The 20835-nt window shown below is 46.4% G+C and overlaps 3 protein-coding genes across 3 annotated transcripts; 1 reads left to right on the top strand and 2 right to left on the bottom strand.

Annotated features, from left to right (window-relative positions):
• Positions 1-5992: 5992 nt before the first annotated feature.
• Positions 5993-13577, bottom strand: wipf2a (WAS/WASL interacting protein family, member 2a). Its single transcript, XM_035143469.2, has 5 exons — positions 13116-13577; positions 8040-8185; positions 7534-7666; positions 7287-7412; positions 5993-6906 (listed from the first exon to the last, which is right to left on the bottom strand). The coding sequence occupies exons 2-5, from the start codon at positions 8100-8102 to the stop codon at positions 6230-6232; spliced, it is 999 nt and encodes a 332-aa protein (XP_034999360.2). The 5' UTR covers positions 8103-8185; positions 13116-13577; the 3' UTR covers positions 5993-6229.
• A 1059-nt stretch (positions 13578-14636) lies between these two features.
• On the top strand, positions 14637-15443 carry mrpl21 (mitochondrial ribosomal protein L21). Its single transcript, XM_035143782.2, has one exon. The coding sequence runs from the start codon at positions 14675-14677 to the stop codon at positions 15248-15250; it is 576 nt and encodes a 191-aa protein (XP_034999673.1). The 5' UTR covers positions 14637-14674; the 3' UTR covers positions 15251-15443.
• Positions 15444-15739: 296 nt separating this feature from the next.
• c2h6orf120 (chromosome 2 C6orf120 homolog) lies at positions 15740-20710 on the bottom strand. Its single transcript, XM_035143811.2, has 2 exons — positions 20594-20710; positions 15740-18535 (listed from the first exon to the last, which is right to left on the bottom strand). Exon 2 carries the CDS (start codon positions 18485-18487, stop codon positions 17942-17944), a length of 546 nt encoding a protein of 181 aa, XP_034999702.1. The 5' UTR covers positions 18488-18535; positions 20594-20710; the 3' UTR covers positions 15740-17941.
• Positions 20711-20835: the final 125 nt, after the last annotated feature.

Below are 20835 nucleotides of genomic sequence, written 5' to 3'. Positions count from 1 at the left end.
ATGGTCAAAGTGTTGACTCCTATGAAGGATTATTCCAAAGGTCAAGGAGTGTTGACTCCTGTAAGTTGTTCAAAGGTCAAAGTGTTAGCTCCTGAAGTTATTCAGGTCAAAGGAGTAAACACTACTTTGGGCACACGAATCATTCCTGTCCTTTGTATTTGTATTGCAAAGTCCTCACTGGGCCATGTGCGGGGTGTGTGGCCTCACCTGGACCACGCACCCGGTCAGCCTCGTTTGGGGATCAGGCTGGGAAACAGCGAACACCTGAACTACTGTGGCATTTACTCTTCCTCTTCTTTGGTAATATATTAGAAATCCAGAACTTTCAGATAGATTTTCCTAGTGCTTGTTAAGATTTGACTTTCACTGTTTTCACTTATATAAATAAATCTGAATCTGACTTTCTTTCTTACTCACTAATCTTGCTTTGACATCATATCTGAATAGTTTCATACAGTTGAATCCATTTCATCTATCTCTCTCTCTCACATTGTATTTGGTTTGACATTATTCCTACTTTTCCCCTGTCTCCGCTGAACATGTATAAAGCTGTTTATCACAAACTAACTGTTCTTAATGTGGGAGAACCCATTTGGAGAGGGCAGACAACCTCACACGTCTGGAACAACATCTCAAAGTGGTGATTCTGGATTGTTCTACTACAGGTGACACAGATTTCAGTACAGAGGAATCCAACCAGAATAAAAACAGGCGCTCATCAGCTGCTTTTCCCCGACAGAATACATTTTATTTGAATTTATTTCCAAATGATAAAAACAACGGTTGGTTAACAGCAAATGACCACAGGTTGGTTTTTTCTTGTTAAGTAGAGACAAGGTGCCAGAACCTGGGGAGACCAGCGTGGCAGCCTCTGTGGAATAAGGTGAAACTGCTGTGGACAGGAGAGGTAGTTTCATTTGTAGTTTGTGTTTCTCGTGTCCCATCAGCCACCAGGTTCCCTCGTTACCCATGACTGGATATTTTGTTGTTTGTAAAAAAACATGATCCCCCAAAGTTTATTCTTGTTGGCAAAGTCTCACCACGTCCGTTCAGCTCATTCACCCTCATGTGGTCAAGCATCGAGGTGTAATCCAAGGCCAAAGCTCGGCCACTGGAACATGTTCAACTCCTTACCATCTCTCTTTCCTATGTACAACCTTTTTACAACATAAAAATAGATCAAGAACTATGATTAACATATTCCATTGTGTAAATACACAATATTTATTGCATTTTCAAATAGACTCGTTTCTTATTTACTTTGACGTCATCATCTTCCACTAAGAACAAAAAGCAAATCAGAATAAAACACTGGTACCGCGAGAGTGGCAACAGATCTGTGGCAAGACCCCAGCAAAAGACCAGCAGGGCGCCACACATGGCAGAGAACAGAGAGTCTCCTGACAGCTCTTCTTTGTGTTCCACTTCTCTACTGGGTCTCTTTACGAATATGTCATTAGTGTTTTAAAAAGTCAATGAAAAGTGTATTAAAGAACCTCCCATGTACTTCAAACATCTGGCATAGGAGTGTTCCTCTGTTTTTGGTTCGCTGCTACCAGCTGCAATCATGACGAGCAGAGTTCCCAACAGCTCGTGCAGCCTCCTGTCAGCCCGTCGTGCTTCTTCCACAGGCCTGGCAGCAAAGTACAACACAAGTTACGAACAGAGTGCGAGATTTGAAGCGGACACCTGGAAGAGGAAATCCACAGAAAGTGATAAGCGATCTGATCAAGCTCCTCACAACTCTACAGCTAAATATCATCAAAACACGGTCCAGAAAAGCAAGAACAATTCAGCCTCGGACCCAGAGAGCGGTGGCCTACGAGAGCGACTTGTGGTCTGACACATCACTTTCCTCTAGTTTTACATCCAATGTGAAACGGGATCCTGATGTGTCAAGTGCATGTGAGCATCGTGCACAGTGTCCGTTGAGCAGATCGGCTCACTGTGCAACATCGTCTGAAGATGAAATAAACGTCCCCAAATGAAGGGAAAGATGAGGGAAAAAGAAGCAGGAAACCAACCCGATCTGAATGTGACAATAAACAACCAGGCAAGACACTCTGTCGGTAATGATGGCTAAATATCCGTGATTCATTTCGTCCACGATCCAGAGAATTTATATATTTCTGCAGAAAACAAGTGTGGAAACATTCCTGGCTCTGCAGCTCACCTGGCTTCACCTGCTTTTGGCACATAGGGTGAGATGATTTAGCACCCTCACCCCTGGCACAGCTGGAATGACTAAAGACAAACCCACCCCAAAATAAAAGCATCCAAGTAAACCCCCACATCCATGGCCTCATCAAGTTTCTGCTTAAAGACCTCAGTGGGACCATTTGCTGAAAACTCAGTTTCCATTCGTAGCGTTGATTTTTTTTTTTTTCTCCCCTGAAGGTAATGCTGACACCAAAACAATTAAATAAACAAAACAAGATGTTATTCAGAGTTATATAATCACCATTGTCATCATGAATATGCATTTTAAAAAAGGTGGAATGCACAGAGTCGAAGCGTTGGGAGTTTGGTCCTGATATGTCGTGTGGAACAGAGGCTTCTGCTTCCAGTCAGCAGAAAGTCCAGGTGGTCGCAGTCATGACGGTGGAGACGGCTTCTCGTCTCCGAGCGTTTGTTATTCTCTCGTGCAAAGTGAGAAAGTGACCTCCGAGTAGTGTCGGACCCGCGTGCTGTGGTAGTGTTAACTTTTTTGGCCACTGTGCTTCTGGCTGGTGGTTTAATGTTAGTGAATGTGTGTGTTTAGTGTGTGTTTAGTGTTGAGCGTGTTTGTGATTCGAGTGCGTCTTCACCACTCCCTCCTGACCGTCCACCGAGTCGGCTGACTGAGGATTCAGAGTCTGAGCTGAGGCCCCGTTCCTCCGACCGGCGGCGCGCTGGAGGGCTCCTCTCACTGTGCACCTGAGGGCAGACAGAAGAAGAGGTTACTCAAGGGTGGATCTGGTAAGGTCTACACATCCAAACTAAACTCATCTGTGGCTTGTTGTACGGAATTCACTGACTACGGTAGCTAAAGATCAGACATATTTGTATTTTATAGGGTCTGCACACTGACGCAGCGTTGCCTTATTTGTTTTTGCTGGGGTAGACCTTGTTGAAGTGCCTGTACTCTCGGAGTGGAAGGTCTTGATCGGGTGGAAAGTTGAACTTGGATTCAAAATCATCTGAGGGGGAAGAGAAGGAGGATTTTTGAAGAGGTTGGTGTTTTAATTTGTGTTACCACGTGAAACTCCGGTCAACTCGACAACTGTTGTGATCCTTTCTTCCTAGCGCTTGTGGAAGCGAGCGGCCTCTGCTCTGGCTTCACATGGCTTTTGTGCTGTTTATTCTATAATGTAAGGTTACTGTTCGTCAGTGCAAACTAACACTATATGATAACTTAAAGACAAAAGGAAAGCGGGACGTGTGGGGTGTGTTCTGAGAGAAAAGAGGAGATGGTTTCAGACATGATGAAGCAGCAGGAGAATCTCTGCGGTCAGATGTGTTCACCAAATCAGCCAAACCGTCCGTCACATCCGGCTGAGGGTGGGGGTCCCGGGAGGAGCACGCCCAGGAGGGCAGGCGGTTATCCGTTCCGCTCAATCTCCACGTTTTCCCACAGTGGACATCTCGAAGTCAATGTCTGTCCTCATACACAGAATAAACTGACGTGATCCCGAGCGTACGATGTGAGGAGTAGAACACAGACGCTTAGTTTTCCAGTAAAACTTTGACTTTACGTTGGGATTCCAGCACAGGGCTAACTGTGCATCTATGAATGTTTCCTTCCCTCCTGAGTTGTTCCAGTGCAGCAGGGGAAACTGACACGGCTCATTTTATAACCTGTGGCGGGATATGAGTATCGGCGGCCATTCGCCAGCTGTCGTCTCCGAGCGATGTCACCAACAGTAGCTGCGTCAACAAATCCCTGCGACGAGGATTAAATAGAGATGAGGGCGAGGGGAGAATCTAAATGTTGTCCTTCTGTGTCTGTGAACAGAACCATGGATAAGCAGAAGAATACGACGATGCTGGTCTGTCCCCCACTCACCTATGATGGACTTGGAGAGAGGGAGAAGTTGGGTGGCCGTTCCTGATGGGGCGGGAGGTGGAGGTGGGAGGAGTCGGCCGAGTGCGGGGAGGAGGAGGAGGAGGAGATGGAGGAGGGAGGAGGAAGTTTTCCCCTCGGTTGAGAGTCTGAGATCGCAGGGGAAGCTGTTGACAGTACGGGGTGAGTGGCGGAGGCGTCCCGGCCCACTCACGTTGAGACCCGGAGGAGTACCTGGGAGCTGCGTGGAACAAACACACACACACACACACACACACACACACACACACACACACACACACACACACACACACACACACACACATATACACACACACACACACACACACACACACACACACAAGACTTAATATTCAAGTGAAACAGTCTAAGCAAACTTATCTTAAAAATATATATATTTTCTTTGAACAACGGAAACAAACAGTAAAGATATTCCAAGTTTAAGTGATACAGAGTCAGTGTGCCAATTTGCTCCAGCGTTAGCAGCCAGCCACCAGAGGGCCTTCAAGATGCTTAGGCTTCACTTTTCGAAACGCCATCATGTCGGCCATCTTATTTACAGTCTATGACAGACACAAGACTTTTAACTTTTGGTAGCAATTAACAGAGAAACATTAAGATCGAAGAAAAACAATTAGAGATTATCTGAGGATGTAAATAATCCTTAGTTTAAGCTCCAACAAAGCCAAATGTCCATGTCCACGCGTCACAGTAATACACTGTACACAGAAGTAAAGCAGCAGACCAGTGGGTCACGGATTAAACCTGGAACAGAAACAGTCGTGAGCTGTGGCTGGTGGAATTATTTCCAGTTCCAGCCGACACGCCACCAGTAACACATCATTCTCCTCGACTGATGTAGGAATGAAAAAGGAGTATAATGTGAAGTAGTGAGAATGAGATGAAGATCAGACATCCTGCAGGCACAGTGAAGGAAAAGGAATGCTGGGATATTCCACCGGGCTTGAGGAATGCAGAGAAGCCAGGAGGCCTTGTGGCGAATCGCTCCGTTGTCCAATCCCACAACACAAAGCTTTGTGCTAAGTGCCTTCTGATACTTGTGTTCCTCAGTTCAAATCAGAAGTAAGTACTTCTATCGGCACCGAGGAACTAAAGGTTTTTATGTTTACCAGTTTTACACGTTGTAGGTGACGGGGTCTTTCATCCTCCAGTGTTTGTTTCTACGTCAACACACACACGCACACGCACACACACGCACGCACACGCACGCACACACACACCCCCCCGCGGAGGCATCTTATGTGTCACCATCCACAACTGGGCCTGTACACACACGTCAATATACAACACATCTGCTCCACGTGTTGGAATACTGTCGCTGCAATGAGGGGAAAGTTTCCCAAAACACCAACAGCTGTAGGTATCAAAGCAAGTATTAAACCACAGTGTGTTGTTAAGTGGCTGGACACACATCTGGCTTTGATGCCCTTTGTGCGATTTACAGAGCCAAAGAAAACCCCTCACCGCCCTGCGCTCTATGTTTCAGACCTGCAGAACGTGTGATTGGGAATTCAAGGCCGCACTGCAGAGCCGACGCTCAGAGGAGACGAGTCGGAACGTGCTTCGGCCTGTGTACGAACATTCCTACAGCTGAGGACAGAGACTGAGGTCGTCGTCATCGACGGTGCTGTTGAACATCATCTCGCTGATACATGGATACAAAACGAGACTCGTCCTGTTGGAGAAGTTGGCTGAGCTGAAATAATTGATCCCATTAAGGCCTAAGGCGCCGAATAAAAAACACATGAGAAACTCAGTGTTGATTGAAAACAAACATGTTAAACCGGAGGGTTTTCTGAAGAGCTGATGTTTAGCTGGAGCCTCTCACTCGGACATTTGCGTTCACACATGCCCCAGAATTCAGTGCATGTCAGAAAGCAGCTTAAGAGACGTGAATGAGGAGGAAGAAGAAGAAGAAGAATCTCTGTGAGTTTGCCGGCTTTGTCGTTTTTTTTTAAATGTTCATGAAGTTTAGGGAAAAGGCATAATTTACAATATCAAATATATATTTATGTATCTGCTTCAGAGGCTTAGAAATAAAGTGTTTATGAATGTTAGTAATTCCGTCAGCTCTTCAGGTTTTAGGTGGTTGGTTTGACACTGAGGTTTTATTTGTTGCCTTCGGTCTTACAGGGTTAAAACACATTAAGGAGATGTACCTGCTCTGCGTCCAGGCGGCTCTCTGGCAGGTGGTGGAGGTCTCGGGACCGGCTGAGAAGATGGAGAAGGAGAAGGAGGAGGTGGAGGCGCGTGGCTTCGTCCTTGGCTGCTGCCTCCTGATGTGTGTTTTTTGTGCAGCGAGTTGTGCCTCTGTGGCAGCTCCGGAGCGCCGCCCCCGTCTACGTGGGAAGGCCCGTTGGAGACTGACGTGTGTGGTCTGTATGGCGGGGGAGGCGGAGGAGCAGAGGAACCCCCGGTTGGAGGTCTGCTGGAAGATGGCGGCTTCACCGAGCTGGGGGGCGTGGGACCTCGGTTGGGCGTTGGGGGGAGGGGCTTCTCTCTGCTATGAGAGGATGTGGAAGGTGCTTTCTGGTTGGGGGTGGGCGGAGCATTGCCACGGCCGCCCCTGTTGAAGGGTGGAGGAGGGGGCGGGGCGGAGGTGCTGTGCTTCATCCCGCCGCCTGAGGACGAGCCGCTGCTGCTGCTGGAGGGACGGGAGATGTCGGGGAGAGAGGGGCGGTGGGAGCGCTGGTGCTCCGGTGGAGAGGGCTTGTTTGCTGGGGAGGGTGAACTGGAGCGGCCCGTTGGGGGGCGAGGGGCCGCGGACCGGGCCCCCGGGGGCCTCAGTGCAGATCTGCCTACTGAACCCCCTGCTGAACCATCTGGGGGGACGACAAAGAGGAGGTGGTAAATGCACTGCAGCAGAACGTTCAAAACCTCAGACGACTGCAGGGGGAACATGAGGCCAACAGTGATTTTCATTATCAAACCATTTGCTGATCATTAACTTGATTGATCAATGAATTATTTGGCCTTTACAGACTAAGGTGCACTAAAGATAAGAATACTAGAGGCAAGACAAATATTAAAATGCTCTTCACAACCATCTGTTGTGATTACATTTTGAATTTTTTGGTTACCAAAGTTATTGTTATCATCTTCAGATTATTTTGACTGTAAAATGAAAACGTGGAAGCAACAAATGTTTCTGCTACGGAAATGACTCCAACTGATTTTTTGTGGACACAAAACACGTTTTTACCTCCAACTGGGCGTAATTTTGGCACACCACCTTGAAAGAGCCCCCCCATCCCCATTGGGGCGCCGCCTGCAAAACCTCCACCTCCTCCTCCTCCTCCTCCTCCTCCTCCGCCACTTCCTCCTGATTCTGGTGAAAAGAAAAAGTATGTATCAAACATTCCATGCACAACACGTGTGTGTGTGTGTGTGTGTGTGTGTGTGTGTGTGTGTGTTGGAATATGGTGGAGTGAATATTAAAATGAACTCACTCTCTATAACGGGTGCACTCCGGTCACTGACCACACCGACCTTCTTCAGCCTGGCGCCTTTGCAGATGTCGGTCAGCAGCGCTCCTCTGCCTTTAGCCCCAGATGAGCTCAGTTTGGGAGCAGTCGTGTTCGCCTGTTTATTCTTTCAATAAAATAACAGGAGCCATAAACATAGAAGACCCAGAAAGAGACAAAGTGCGACGTCCTGTGTCCGTACCCTCTGACTATGGTGAAGTAAAATGACCCAGTTAGCATTAGCAAAAAGAAAAACCCCAACTATTAGGGGGGAAATGGGCAGGGAGGGTCGTGAGTGAGGGACTCGTCTCAGACAGAAAGAAGTGTAGAGGGTCTAACGTAACACAGCATGTCAACACATTCAACAGCTCGCTGGTCAAACAGTAAACCGTCGTGGACTCGTGGTTTTTAGATAAATTCTACAACACTGATCTGCACCATCTCGCAAACTTCGCTGTGTGACGAGCTACGTGTTCCGTCCGGTCACTGACCTCATTGAAGGTGGGTGGGGGCGGCGGTCCCGGGGGTGGGGGGGGAGGGGGAGGAATAGGCATCCTGTCCCTCTGTTGGCACGTCTCTGTGTGGGGGTAACGTCAGGTGACTTCACCAACTCAGCTGGGGCGACGCACACTGACACCTGAAAAACAACGGACACGATTCAAATGGTGGAGCTACGGCGGCGGCCCGCCATGTTCCTATTTGTCCCGCCACAGTTTCATGATTAATAATCGCTCGTGCACTGGCACCATCGTCCATAAAGATGTTACCGTGCACGCAGACAGTCAGACTTCATCGTTTCACTATCTATAGTCACTATATCGTGACACTGTCTGCAAAAGGCTCTTATCAGACGACTCTTATTGGCCGGCTAATAAAACGGTTGAGCATTTATGTCTGGATTTTACCTAAAACATTTGTTTTTCTTAATTCATGTTCTATATATTTGGTTGTAATAGTTTTTTGTTCTTTGGTTTGAGTTATGTAATTGTATTATCAGAACATTGTGTTTCGTAAGAGTCTCTCCAGGCAAGAACAGAAACATATACAGACCAAGAGAATAACAATAAATAGAAAAACATGGGTAAGAGTCTGTGAAATATACATTTGAAGTTTCATAACGGCCTCTTAGTAATCTGTATATTTTTAAAATATTCAGTTTAAAATTATAGGTCCAATGCTCATTAATAAAATGTTTTGATAATTAGCCAGTTTAGCCATTTTGGCTAAATTGTATTTAGTATAAATCTGTATCAGATATTTTTTACTTCCTAATATCTGCATCAGTCAGGATTTATTTCTGTGTTAAAGAGAAACGACGACGAGCCGGATGCCAACAAGCTTCACTCTGCTCCCTGGCTGTTCCCACTTTGCTCTAAAGACGACATCCTTGGTGGAAGGAATCTGTTGCCGTAGCAGCTTCTGGGAAACGTCAGCGTAGTTTGGAGAAAGATGAGGAACATTTCATCATGGATCCACAGACAGAAAGAGGCTTAGAGAGCTTTAAATCTCAGCTTTAGAACCATGCCATCAGCACTGGTGTCTACATCCAACAACCAAATACCCACCCCACTTCTGGATGGATCGCCATATTTGGTAGAATGTGTGCAATTTGTGAAAGAAGCTCCTGATCATAAAGTCAAAATGAATCAGAAAGACCCGACATGCACTCAATGTGTATTTAATGCTTGTTTGGATGATATATTGTCCCAGAAATGACTGTGATCAATTATGTTATTGTCATAATCTGAAACCACTGATATAATTATAATAGCATATTAATAATGACCCGTTCAAACAGCAACGGATTCTGCTCATCGCTCTTCACACACAAACTGACGATCACATTTATTCAGTTATTAAAACGATGGAATCCGGGTCGTTCCAGTCAATTCAACACTGAAGTCCTGGCTGTGCCCAGGGCCTGTGTGTGTCTGTGTGTGTCTGTGTGTGCCTGTGTGTGTCTGTGTGTGTCTGTGTGTGTCTGTGTGTGTCTGTGTAAACTCAGACACAGATATGAGTTGAGCGACTCGCTAACTGGCTAAAATGCTGCCACAGTTCTTATGTAAAATGAGGTCACTCAGGGGAAAAGGCATCTATTAAAAGATGGATTCCTTCTTTTTATGAATCGCTATCAGATCATTTAAAGAAGGTCGAAGATTTGAAGATCGATTTCAAATCAGAGAATCGATTTTTAAAAACCCAGCTCTACGATACAGGGAGAGCGGAGAATCGCTCGCTGCCTTGTTCATGTGGGAGAAGACAAACTGCGGAGAAGGTCCTGAGCGTACAGCGGCTGTTTTGGAGCGGTTAAGAACAGGTGATTTCCAAGAAAGACATTTGCAGTTTAATCTGTGTGAAACTAATATTGTTTTAAGACGTGGTTTTGGATCGGTACATAGATCTCGCCGATGGCTGACCCAAAATTTAGAAGGCATTTCTGATACTGGTATTGGAACATCTTGAGTTACAAGTTGCTCTTAGGTATTAATTTGACTTTCACTTCTGTGGAAGTCGATGCTCTTGTAGAACAAACTGGAGGTGTTTAGATTAAGATCCTGCTCAGTTCATTCATCTGAAACCTACCCATGATACACCTGTACCTGAAACTACTCTAAATGTGGCAGCTCTGCAGACAATGGCTGACTCAGGTCACTGGATCTCCCCAAACCAGTTAGCTGGCTGGGCCCATTGTTGGCTCATGCAGGCAGCGTCGCCTGCTCACCCCACCCTCACCCGCTCCATTCCTCAGGCTGCCGGGCTGAGTGTCGGGGCCGGTTTATCACCGAGGGAATCCAGAGGAATCTCACCGAGCAAGCTCACCAGCCAGTCAGTGTTGTGGTTTAAGGGGAAAGGCACAGCAGCAGAGACAGGGGGAGTGGGGGTTACAGAAATGTTTGGAGGTCTGCTGAGTTCACGACGACTGAAGCCACAGACGTAGACACTTGTGTCAATGACTGCGTTTCCATTGAGCCTGTTAATCAGACCAGTAATCCAACCTCAAACAATGACGTCATGCTGTTTGATATTGAGATGTGTAAACCTGATTCTAGAAGAAATCCAAGCTGCAGCCACACTAACGCTCTGTATTTTCAAATCGCTGCTGCTCCCGTTTTAGTTTGAAAACTCCGGAGTCGGTTTTTGATCTGGACAAATAGAAACTGAGACTTTTGACAGCAACAGTGAATAGAAAATTCCCAGCGAGCGAAGGGGCGCGCGTTGATGATGTTTCTGACACTTGACGGATGTGAAGCTGGAAGAACACAGATAACTCCGGATGAAAAGGGAGAAGTGAACTTAGAAGACGCAGGTGAAGACGCCAACTTGGCAAGACGAGGAGATTCAGGAGCTTTTAGACAGTTTCCTGTTATGAACAATCTCCTCTTGCATTCATGTCTAAAAACAGCTATTAACAGATGTAAGAATTCTTTGTAAAACCTTTCAAAACACCAAACTATGCATTACCTATCAAATTTACAACATCTGATAGTTCCAGCTTCTCCAAACAGATTTCTGATCTTATCCTTTGTCATTAAAACTGAAAAACGCACATATTCTGGACTCTAGACTGACGGTTGAATAAAACAAGATGTTTATATAGATCACATTGAGCTTATATAGTGTTTTTTTCGCTATTTTATAGACAAAAACAACATCATAATAAATGATAGATGAATGATTATTTAAAAAAAAAAAGGTGCAGCCCTACATAGGAGGATGGAAGAGTTACTGGGTATTTTAAAATTATGAATAAGTATAAGATTCAACATGTCGTCAGAAACAATTTGTTTTGTCTGTAGCCTCAGGTAGCTTGAAAAAAAGAACATGTATATTTACATGTAGTTATTTACACATAAAACTGAACGCAGCGATAAAAGTAACAGGTCCTGACCTTTGACCCCTCTAATCGGACTAATCCTTTCCACTCCAGATCAAAGTGGCAGAAGTGAGGTCCTAAGTAGGTCACGGTTGCTGCGGTTTGGGCTCCATTTAGCCGTTCGCTCAGTTGGTAAACAGCCGAATAGTTGGAAATAGACGAGCTTCCCAACTCCACACAGCTACAGTGTGACGCTGCACGGAGGAACACAGCCTGGGGACGGCGGCGTACGAGGAAGTCAGACACGTGTGTGGTTAAGGAAACACACTGAGCGAGAGGCCTGTGGCTCTGAGTGAGCGTTTCTAGTCTCTTGACTTGCACTGTGCAGACGATAGTGCAAAAACATTAGTATCACAATTTCAGGATCTGAAAAAAACTGTTGTTGCGATTTTACATATGAAACAAAAAACCTTTTAAAATGTATTTTACCGTTTAAAATGAAACAAACCAAAATTGTTAAATTATATTTTCCTGCAGAAACATTTCGTATCCGTAGGACTTCACCAGATGATTTCTTCTCGATTACTATGACAACACTCTGGTGTGTGAAACGTGAGAAAACACCGATGAAGGTCCGAGAGTCCCACAGCACCAGGTCATGTTATGAAACGTCATATTTTGTCCAATCAACAGTCAAAGACACAAAATTATTAAATTTACAACGAAGTAAGACCAAAGAACAGCAGAATATTCGTCCTTTACGAAGCTGGAACCATCAGATGGCTCCATCTCCGGATACAAGTCATGTTGAATTAGTTGATTGATTGGCTGAGTGATTGTTGCAGCTCTACGTGGTTCCAGCTGCTCAAATGTGGGTTTTAACGCAGGTTTTTTTAGTCTTTAAAATGACAGTTAACGGTATAATTCTGAGGTTGGTTGGACCAAACAAGACAGTGACAAAGATGTAGCAGTTGAATAATCACTTTGGCCACTTTTTTAAAAACAGAAATGCCAAATTTGTTGTTTCTAACTTCTTGAATATGAGGATTGGAAGTTCAGACTATTTTAAAAGTTCTTACAAAGCAATTGAAAGCTTTTTTTTACCTACAGCGATTTACCAAGTGCAATCAGGAATAAAAGTCATTTTATCTTTATATATATATATATATATATATTCTACTTTGACGCCACTTTGGTTGTGGAGGAAATCACACCTGGCATTTAGTAGAGAAATGATTAATCAATAGTGAAAAACAAGATCTCTTCACGATAAGATAAAACTAGGACCAGTCACAAAGTGCATGTAATCTACAACCTGTTGACTCAGTGACAGTGATTGCATTTTAAATTATTTTAACTTGTTGTCATTGTTTCTTCGCGGTTCTCTGTTAAATGTCTACATCCGGTCAGAGGAGCTCCTTCAAGCCTTTAGTTTCAAAAGTTAAAAAGCTGAAATCAGTGCAACTCTTCTCTGGACGGGTGATAAACCTGCATCGTGTACGTGAACCCGGGTCCGTGTCGCCGGAGCACGAGCCCCGGGTTTCAGGGAAGTACCGGTGCTTTAAGTTCACTGAACGTCCGAGTTTGAGGGAAACTTCCAGACCGACGCGGGGCTCGGGGAGCTGCGGGGGAGAGTGCGGCCTGTTCGGGGCGAGCAGCTGCTGCGGCCGCTCCCAGGTGAATCCCCACCGACACACCTGGAACTAGCTTCAACTTAGCCCGCAGGAAAAGTTAGCTCGGACACGGAACTCACCCTGGCCGGAAGAACAGGAGCTGCGCTGGCGTCGTCCTCCGCACCAACATGGATGGGAGGTGTCGTTGTTGTGTCGACGTCGGAGCGGGGTTTGACAGGAGCTCGGGCCGGGAGGGAGCGGGCGGGTCGCGGGGATGCGAGCAGCCGGCTAACGTTAGCCTGGTGGCGGCTCCTCTGCAGCTAGCCGCAGTTAGCCGTTAGCCGCTAGCTGTTTACTTCCAGCTGTCAGGAGTCTCTTCCGGAGATCTGCGACACGACACCGCGGAACAAGCCGCCAACAGCCCGGTGGACGCGGTTCACACACTCTGCCAACGCTTCCGGGAAGCTACGTCAAAGTTTGTCCGCACTCCTGAGCTGCGAGCAGAGCCATTCTCCCGCTGACTGCGTGTGTCTGCCCCGGTTCGCTCTGCGGTCTGCCCCGCTCCCAAACACGGAAACGGCACAAAATGGAGGCAGATCAGCGCCGCGTTCAGGCGCTGCAGGAAATTCCACTTTCAACCTGTAAGGACGCAACTGTGCTGACCACAGACATGCAGGGAGACAGGTGGACAGACAGACAGGTAGACAGAAATACATGCAGACAGACATGCAGACAGACAGGTGGACAGACAGACAGGTAGACAGAAATACAGAGATACATGCAGACAGACATGCAGAGAGACATGCAGACAGACAGGTGGACAGACATGTAGAGAGACATGCAGACAGATAGGTGGACAGGTAGACAGACATGCAGAGAGACAGGTGGACAGGTAGACAGCCATACAGAGAGACATGCAGACAGATAGGTGGACAGGTAGACAGACATGCAGAGAGACCGGTGGACAGGTAGACAGCCATACAGAGAGACATGCAGACAGATAGGTGGACAGGTAGACAGACATGCAGAGAGACAGGTGGACAGGTAGACAGCCATACAGAGAGACATGCAGACAGACAGGTGGACAGACATACAGAGATGCATGCAGACAGACAGGTGGACAGACGTGCAGAGAGACAGGTGAACCGACATACAGAGAGACAGGTGGACAGACAGACAGGTGAACAGAGAGACATGCAGTCAGACATGCAGACAGACATGCAGCGAGACAGGTGGACAGAGAGACATGCAGTCAGACATACAGAGAGACAGGTGGACAGACCGAGCACAGGCACCGAAACCCGGGATTCACCGGCACATATCCCTGACAGAGACAGGAAACAACCACAGAGACACAGAAGGTTTAGACATGTGTTTAATTTGAGTATTTTCATGATATATGTGATGATACATTTCCAGTGTCTTTAGAAATCCATAATAAATCTCAGAAAGCAGAAGTGACTGGAGTGTTTCTGTCATTCCTCACCTTTGAGCCTTTGAGGACACATTTCAAACTAAGACACCTAATTAAGTGAAACATGTCCTGCATGGTAAACAAACTGATGTTTTGCTCAGCTCAGGTTCAGAAATGCTTCCTGAAATTAACTTTTATCTGTGAAATGTGAAATATGACAACATGTGTGTTGCCTGTGCAGAAGTGACGCATGCGCACTGCCACCTGACAACACTTCCTGTAAAGATGGCGGCGACCAGAGGACTGTGGAGGACGTGGTGCCTGTGGTCACCCAGGACCCCGCTCCTGTTCCCCGCTGCCGGCCGACCGCACAGCTCCGTGCGCGGGGACGTGCTGCCCCGGACCTCGCTGTCCAGGCCGCCGTGGCCGCAGCAGACGAGCCCGGTCCCGGAGGAGGAGCGGGGCCGACACGCCGCCGTGGTGAGCGCCGTGAACCAGCGCATCCAGCGGCAGGACTTCGGCCGCCTCTTCGCCGTGGTGCACTTCGCCGGGCGGCAGTGGAAGGTCACCCCGGAGGACCTGGTCCTGATCGAGAACCACATCGAGGCGGAGTGCGGGGAGCGGATCCGGATGGAGAAGGTGCTGCTGGTCGGGGCGGAGGACTTCACCCTGGCCGGAAGGCCTCTGCTGGGGAAGGAGCTGGTCCGGGTCGAGGCCACCGTCCTGGAGAAGACCGAGTCCTGGCCCAAAGTCCACATGCGGTTCTGGAAGAGACACCGGTTCCAGCGCAAGAGGATCATCATCCAGCCTCAGACGGTGCTGAGGATCAACAGCATCGAACTGGACCCCAGACTCTCCTGATGAAGACTGGACCCCAGACTCTCCTGATGAAGACTGGACCCCAGACTCTCCTGATGAAGACTGGACTATATCTCTCTCTCACACACACACACCAGGGTCGGTGATGATCTCCACAGTTTGTTTTTACATCAGCGACAAACCAGGACTGAACATGTTGGATTATCTCCTGTAAATAAATTAATTACTACAGAGACGTGACTGAAATACATTGAGTATCTGTGCTGTCATTACTTCTTTAACATCCTGACTTTAAAACTCTGGAGAAGCTGTTGAAATAATCTGAAAAGGCCCGAAATCAGTGGCTCCATCACGGTCGTGGCCAGATTCTGACCTGTTGACCCTCACCGGGGTTTTTCAGATAAACTGCGACAATAAGTATGTTAACCATAAAACTCATTTTAATCAAGCTGCTGGATTAAGGTCTAAAAGTTGAATAGTGTTGCTAGCTCCTCTTTATTAACTCTGAAACACAGGACTCAGGAGACAGGAGGTTTTAACAGTCTGTATGACAAGAGTTTTATTTTGTAAACCAGACAGAATCGTCTCTGGAAACAGGGAAACTGTTTGGCTGCTCCTCCCGGCACAGGAAGGGTCTGAAGGCACTGTTGAACATTTCTGCTCAGTGGTGAACGATAGCTGAACTCCTCTAAAGCTGGAGGAGGGGGTGTTCAGATCAGGAGCTCGTCCAACAGGTGAAACAAAGTGAACCATCAAACCAAATGAAACGTCGCTGTTGACCAGAGGTTCCTGTCTGGAGTCGAAATTCAGCAAGTACATGAGAACAGAGCAGCACGGGTATCCTGAAGGAACCTCCAGGATAAAGGGCTGACAATGAGGGTATTGCTCAGTTTCCTGTGTGATATGCAGAGTTAAGACAAGTGGTTTTCATTCACAGGTGAGAGACACACACAGCTGTCATCTCTGCCTGATGCTAAATTAGTTTTAAAGATGAACGAGGAGCTGACGGACAGGTTTCTGTTCAACACTCAGAGGCTCTGATCACACCTGGTCTCACATCTGTCCTCCTGAGAGATCTGCTCACAAGTGGACAGCTGTAAGTTCATCTGTTCACGCCTGATAGTAAAATGCATCCTTCATCGCTTTATTCCTGAGATAATTCTATTCTTCCAGTGTGTGTAACTGTAGCTGAGTCCTTTGGTGTGTGTCTGTTCACACAATCAAATGAAAGGGAGCACATGCAGCACAGAACACCTCAGACTGTGCCTTCATGTGGTGTCGGAATCGGAAAGAATTTGTTCCTGACTGGGAAAATTCCCCCGAACGCCATCTCGTCTCAGAACAACAACATATAAAGCTTGATACACAACTTGTTGATATCATCGCTTACAAACCAATGAACATTATGTTGAACTTCTCATTTCTGCGTGTCGCATCTGATCCTTTTTCCTTTGCTCTGGTAGATAAATAGTGTTCAGAGGAGTCAACGTGTTGTGTAACAGCTCAGAACACAAATGCAACACGTTATTTAGTGTCCATCTTTTTCTTTCTCCACATTTGGGCTTCAAACCTCATGAACACACCAACAACTTCACAACTCAGGAAATGGGTCGTTCTGAAGAGTAAATGCACAGCGAGTGATCTCAAGACGCGTTCACACCTGAACTTAGACACTTGTGACCGGATCACTCAGGACAGATATTGATACCAGGTGTGAACGTGGCTGCAGTCGTCTCCCTGCTTGGGGACATGCTGTAAGAGAGTCTGAGGGATTCAAATGAGGCGTCAGGATGTAGTTTACTCCTCCGACCGCTCAGCAAGGAAACATGAAAATCTGAGAACAGTTTGCACCAAAAAAAACACACAGAAGTGATTTGTCGCTCGTCTTTAGCGCTGGGATCATGTCAGGAAGCGACCTCCTCATGGACAGAAACCACAGGAGGAAAGATCGCAGCAACCGAGAAGTTTTTCACTTTACATACGAACATATGAGCGTTTTATGAACTTAAAAAAACCCAAACAACGCAAACCATCCCCCAAGACTTCAGTCATACACCCCCCTTGTCCTTTTGGTTGAACTGCAGTTCAATCACAAAAAACTGCAGCGAACTTAAAGTTAAATATGAACTTAACTCACTTCACTCTCGAGTTGAGTGAGAACACTCTGCTCACGTTCAATCACTGAACATCAAACATACAGACGTTTTCTGATTGGTCGAGCTTCACTGGTGAATTCAACCAAGTGATCCAGCTTCTAATTGAAAAACTGACCATCTCCAGGTAGGAGGTTATGTTTCCACCCCGGGCTGTCAGTGAAGGGACGTGTGTGGATCCAGGACTTTTTTTTCCTCGCTTCTTAAACAATGTGAGAGAAGACGTTTAACATTTTCATACTTTCCCCGAAGAATAATTCATGAATCAGGCACAATTACAGGACTGATATCTGTGAGAGTGTGATTTGGTGCAGCTTGATTGGATTTTAGAGACAGTTGGGTCTTGGTGGATGTTTGAGCTCCACTGACTGACATTCTCATTTCCCTCTCTTTTGATCAAGTGTGGTTTTTTTTGCCTACAAGCAAAGGTTAAAATGCCTGAATTCTAACTGAGGTTTTGTGGGACATTTTCTCATCCTTACAGAATGAAAGGAAAAATAAATCTTTAATTTATCAAGGCCGAGTGAACCAAGAACCGAGTCTCTTCCCCCTGTCACAGCAGCAAGGAATCTCCCCGTTTTCAAAACAAAATCTCAAGTATAATCTTCAAAAGTCCAATCAGAATTGTCCAAACGATCGAGGCCTCTTTCTCATCTGCAGCCTGAGGGGATTGCTTTTGCTCGTGTCCGTCCTCTGACGTGTACAAGCCTGCGTCAAATGGATTCTGGGGCACCGTCTGATCGTAGAACACCCGCATTTCAAACTCGCTCTCCTGGTGAGACGAGTGGCCGTAAATGCCGATGCCCACAGGCCTCACAAAGTCCCCGGGCACCACCACCACGTCCTGGCCGCAGGTGGCTGACTGCAGCTTGTAGGTGTCGAAGCTCGGCTGCAGGGTTTTATCCGACACGTAGAGGTCTGCGTCCCCCTTGAGGCTCTGCATGTGAAGGATGATTCTGCCATCGTGGTTGAGGCGTAGGTAGCTGTAGTTTCCTGCCCCAATGTGGCCCTGAACCACGTGGAGGAGAACCCACTCTTCAGGGACACCGTCGTCCTCCGAGGTCAGGAAGCTCCTGGTCTGCGACACCAGGAGGGCGACGACCAGGGCGCTGCAACTCAGCATCATGATGAAGGCATCGGTCAGTCAGAACCCGCCTGGACGACACCAGACAGCCTAATGAAGCACAGATGAAAACCACAAACACAAAGGGAAGCTGAAAACTGTTCTGCATTCAGCGCGAAAAACAGTAACAACTAATTCTGCACCAGTTTTGACTGAGGAATCATTTATATCTGGACTTGCACCTGTATATAAAAAGGAGCTATGACCAGTCAAAGTCCCCCCCAAAAAGTTATAACTTTACCAAATCCTTAATAATTAGAATCAGAGATACATGGCATTTAACTTCCATGTGTTTCTGATGTGACATAAACAGATCTGACTGTGAAACAAAAGTCTGATGATTTGACAGAGAATAATAAATCAAACAAACTAACTGTAACTACATCTGCTGCCATTGTACTCATCCTGCGGACGATCATTACTTTCATAAGTAATTACTTTCATAATCTCAACGGGACCTTTCTGGTTAAATAAGACAAAAAGAAAAAGAGTACTGAAAATAAAGAGCTTTGTCTTTGTATATTTATTAAGAAGAAGCTTTTGCAGAGGATCGACCCAGAGCTCTGCACAGCTCAATGTCAGAGAGTCTGTAAGAAATGATCGTTACAGACTAATGAGAGAAATGATGAAGCAGGTGGTTTCACTACACGTCAAAGGGAGGGAAGGAACTCCCAGTTGAATGTGGAGCTTGTTAGTTGTATGTGGAGCGTGTTAGTTGTATGTACAGCGTGTTAGTTGTATGTTGAGTGTGTTAGTTGTATGTGGAGCGTGTTAGTTGTATGTACAGCGTGTTAGTTGTATGTGGAGCGTGTTAGTTGGATGTGGAGCGTGTTAGTTGTATGTGCAGCATGTTAGTTGTATGTACAGCATGTTAGTTGTATGTGGAGCGTGTTAGTTGTATGTGGAGCGTGTTAGTTGTATGTACAGCGTGTTAGTTGTATGTACAGCGTGTTAGTTGTATGTACAGCGTGTTAGTTGTATGTGGAGCGTGTTAGTTGTATGTACAGCGTGTTAGTTGTATGTGGAGCGTGTTAGTTGTATGTACAGCGTGTTAGTTGTATGTGCAGCGTGTTAGTTGTATGTACAGCGTGTTAGTTGTATGTGGAGCGTGTTAGTTGTATGTACAGCGTGTTAGTTGAATGTGGAGTGTGTTAGTTGTATGTACAGCGTGTTAGTTGTATGTACAGCGTGTTAGTTGTATGTACAGCGTGTTAGTTGTATGTGGAGCGTGTTAGTTGTATGTACAGCGTGTTAGTTAGGTGGAGCGTGTTAGTTGTATGTACAGCGTGTTAGTTGTATGTACAGGTTGTAGTTGTATGTACAGCGTGTTAGTTGTATGTGGAGCGTGTTAGTTGTATGTACAGCGTGTTAGTTGTATGTACAGCGTGTTAGTTGTATGTACAGCGTGTTAGTTGTATGTACAGCGTGTTAGTTGAATGTGGAGTGTGTTAGTTGTATGTGGAGTGTTGACATGTCTCATTATAATTTCCCAGTGGGGATTATTTAAATCCCGTCTCAGTTCTCTGTGGCAGAACGAGCTCCCAGCAGAATGACTGGTTCTTCTCCGTTGACCCGCATGAAGCAGCGGAGCTGAACCCACACACTCCGCAGGTGAATTCGACCTTTGACCCGAACGAACCACAAGTTAACGTCGGTTTAAACACGTGAAAACTCCTGAATGAAAACCGGCGTGAAGGTTCGAGACCGGCACCGTGAAACACACAGCGAACTTTAAACCGCCAGTTTATTTTTAGCAACATCTGAAACCATCTGTGTCGCTGAGCTGTGTGCAGTTGGATGCTAGCAGCTAGCCGCTAGCCGCTAGCAGTCCGCGCCGGGCAGTGACACACGACCACTTCAGAAACACGATATTAGATCATGTTTTAATATTTGTCTCGAATCCCTCAGCGTCAGAGTAGAAACGAAGCTAATGTTAGCCTGAGCTAGGAGCTAACTAGCTTCTTGGCACTCACGCAGCTAACGCCGCTACTAGCCTGCTCAGTTTGAGTTCTCTTCATAACAGCGGGATAAATGAAACTTGATTATCACCGAGTCGAGTCTTTATTCAACGTGTTTAACGGACTAATCGCTCTCGTGTTGTTTTCTTACCGGCATCTTGATCCAAAGCGAACCGCGAGCTGCAGAAACTAGCTAACCTCTTCTTCTCAGGCCTTATCTGTGACCGCCTCAGCGCCACCCTGCTCACTGCTGCCCCGCCACCGGCCACACCTGGTAACTACACCGAGCACGGCTTCTTGTGTTTGAGCTGAAATTTAAAAAAAAGTCGATTCAATGAAAAGAAGTTTCATTAAATTTATCCAGACTTGATTTTATCCATTTTTTTAAATTCA

The sequence above is a fragment of the Hippoglossus stenolepis genome, chromosome 2, assembly GCF_022539355.2.
Source record: "Hippoglossus stenolepis isolate QCI-W04-F060 chromosome 2, HSTE1.2, whole genome shotgun sequence".
NCBI lineage: Eukaryota > Metazoa > Chordata > Actinopteri > Pleuronectiformes > Pleuronectidae > Hippoglossus > Hippoglossus stenolepis.
The sequence above is the reverse complement of the archived record's forward strand: the minus strand, read 5'-3'. Positions and strand labels throughout refer to the sequence as shown.

Coding starts and splice junctions, on each gene's coding strand:
- c2h6orf120 (XM_035143811.2), bottom strand. CDS start 18,487: ATGATGCTGAGTTGCAGCGCCCTGGTCGTCGCCCTCCTGGTGTCGCAG.
- mrpl21 (XM_035143782.2), top strand. CDS start 14,675: ATGGCGGCGACCAGAGGACTGTGGAGGACGTGGTGCCTGTGGTCACCC.
- wipf2a (XM_035143469.2), bottom strand. CDS start 8,102: ATGCCTATTCCTCCCCCTCCCCCCCCACCCCCGGGACCGCCGCCCCCA. Junction 7,413..7,533: donor GAGTGCACCCGTTATAGAGA/GTGAGTTCATTT, acceptor TCTTTTCACCAG/AATCAGGAGGAAGTGGCGGA. Junction 6,907..7,286: donor AAAATTACGCCCAGTTGGAG/GTAAAAACGTGT, acceptor TCGTCCCCCCAG/ATGGTTCAGCAGGGGGTTCA.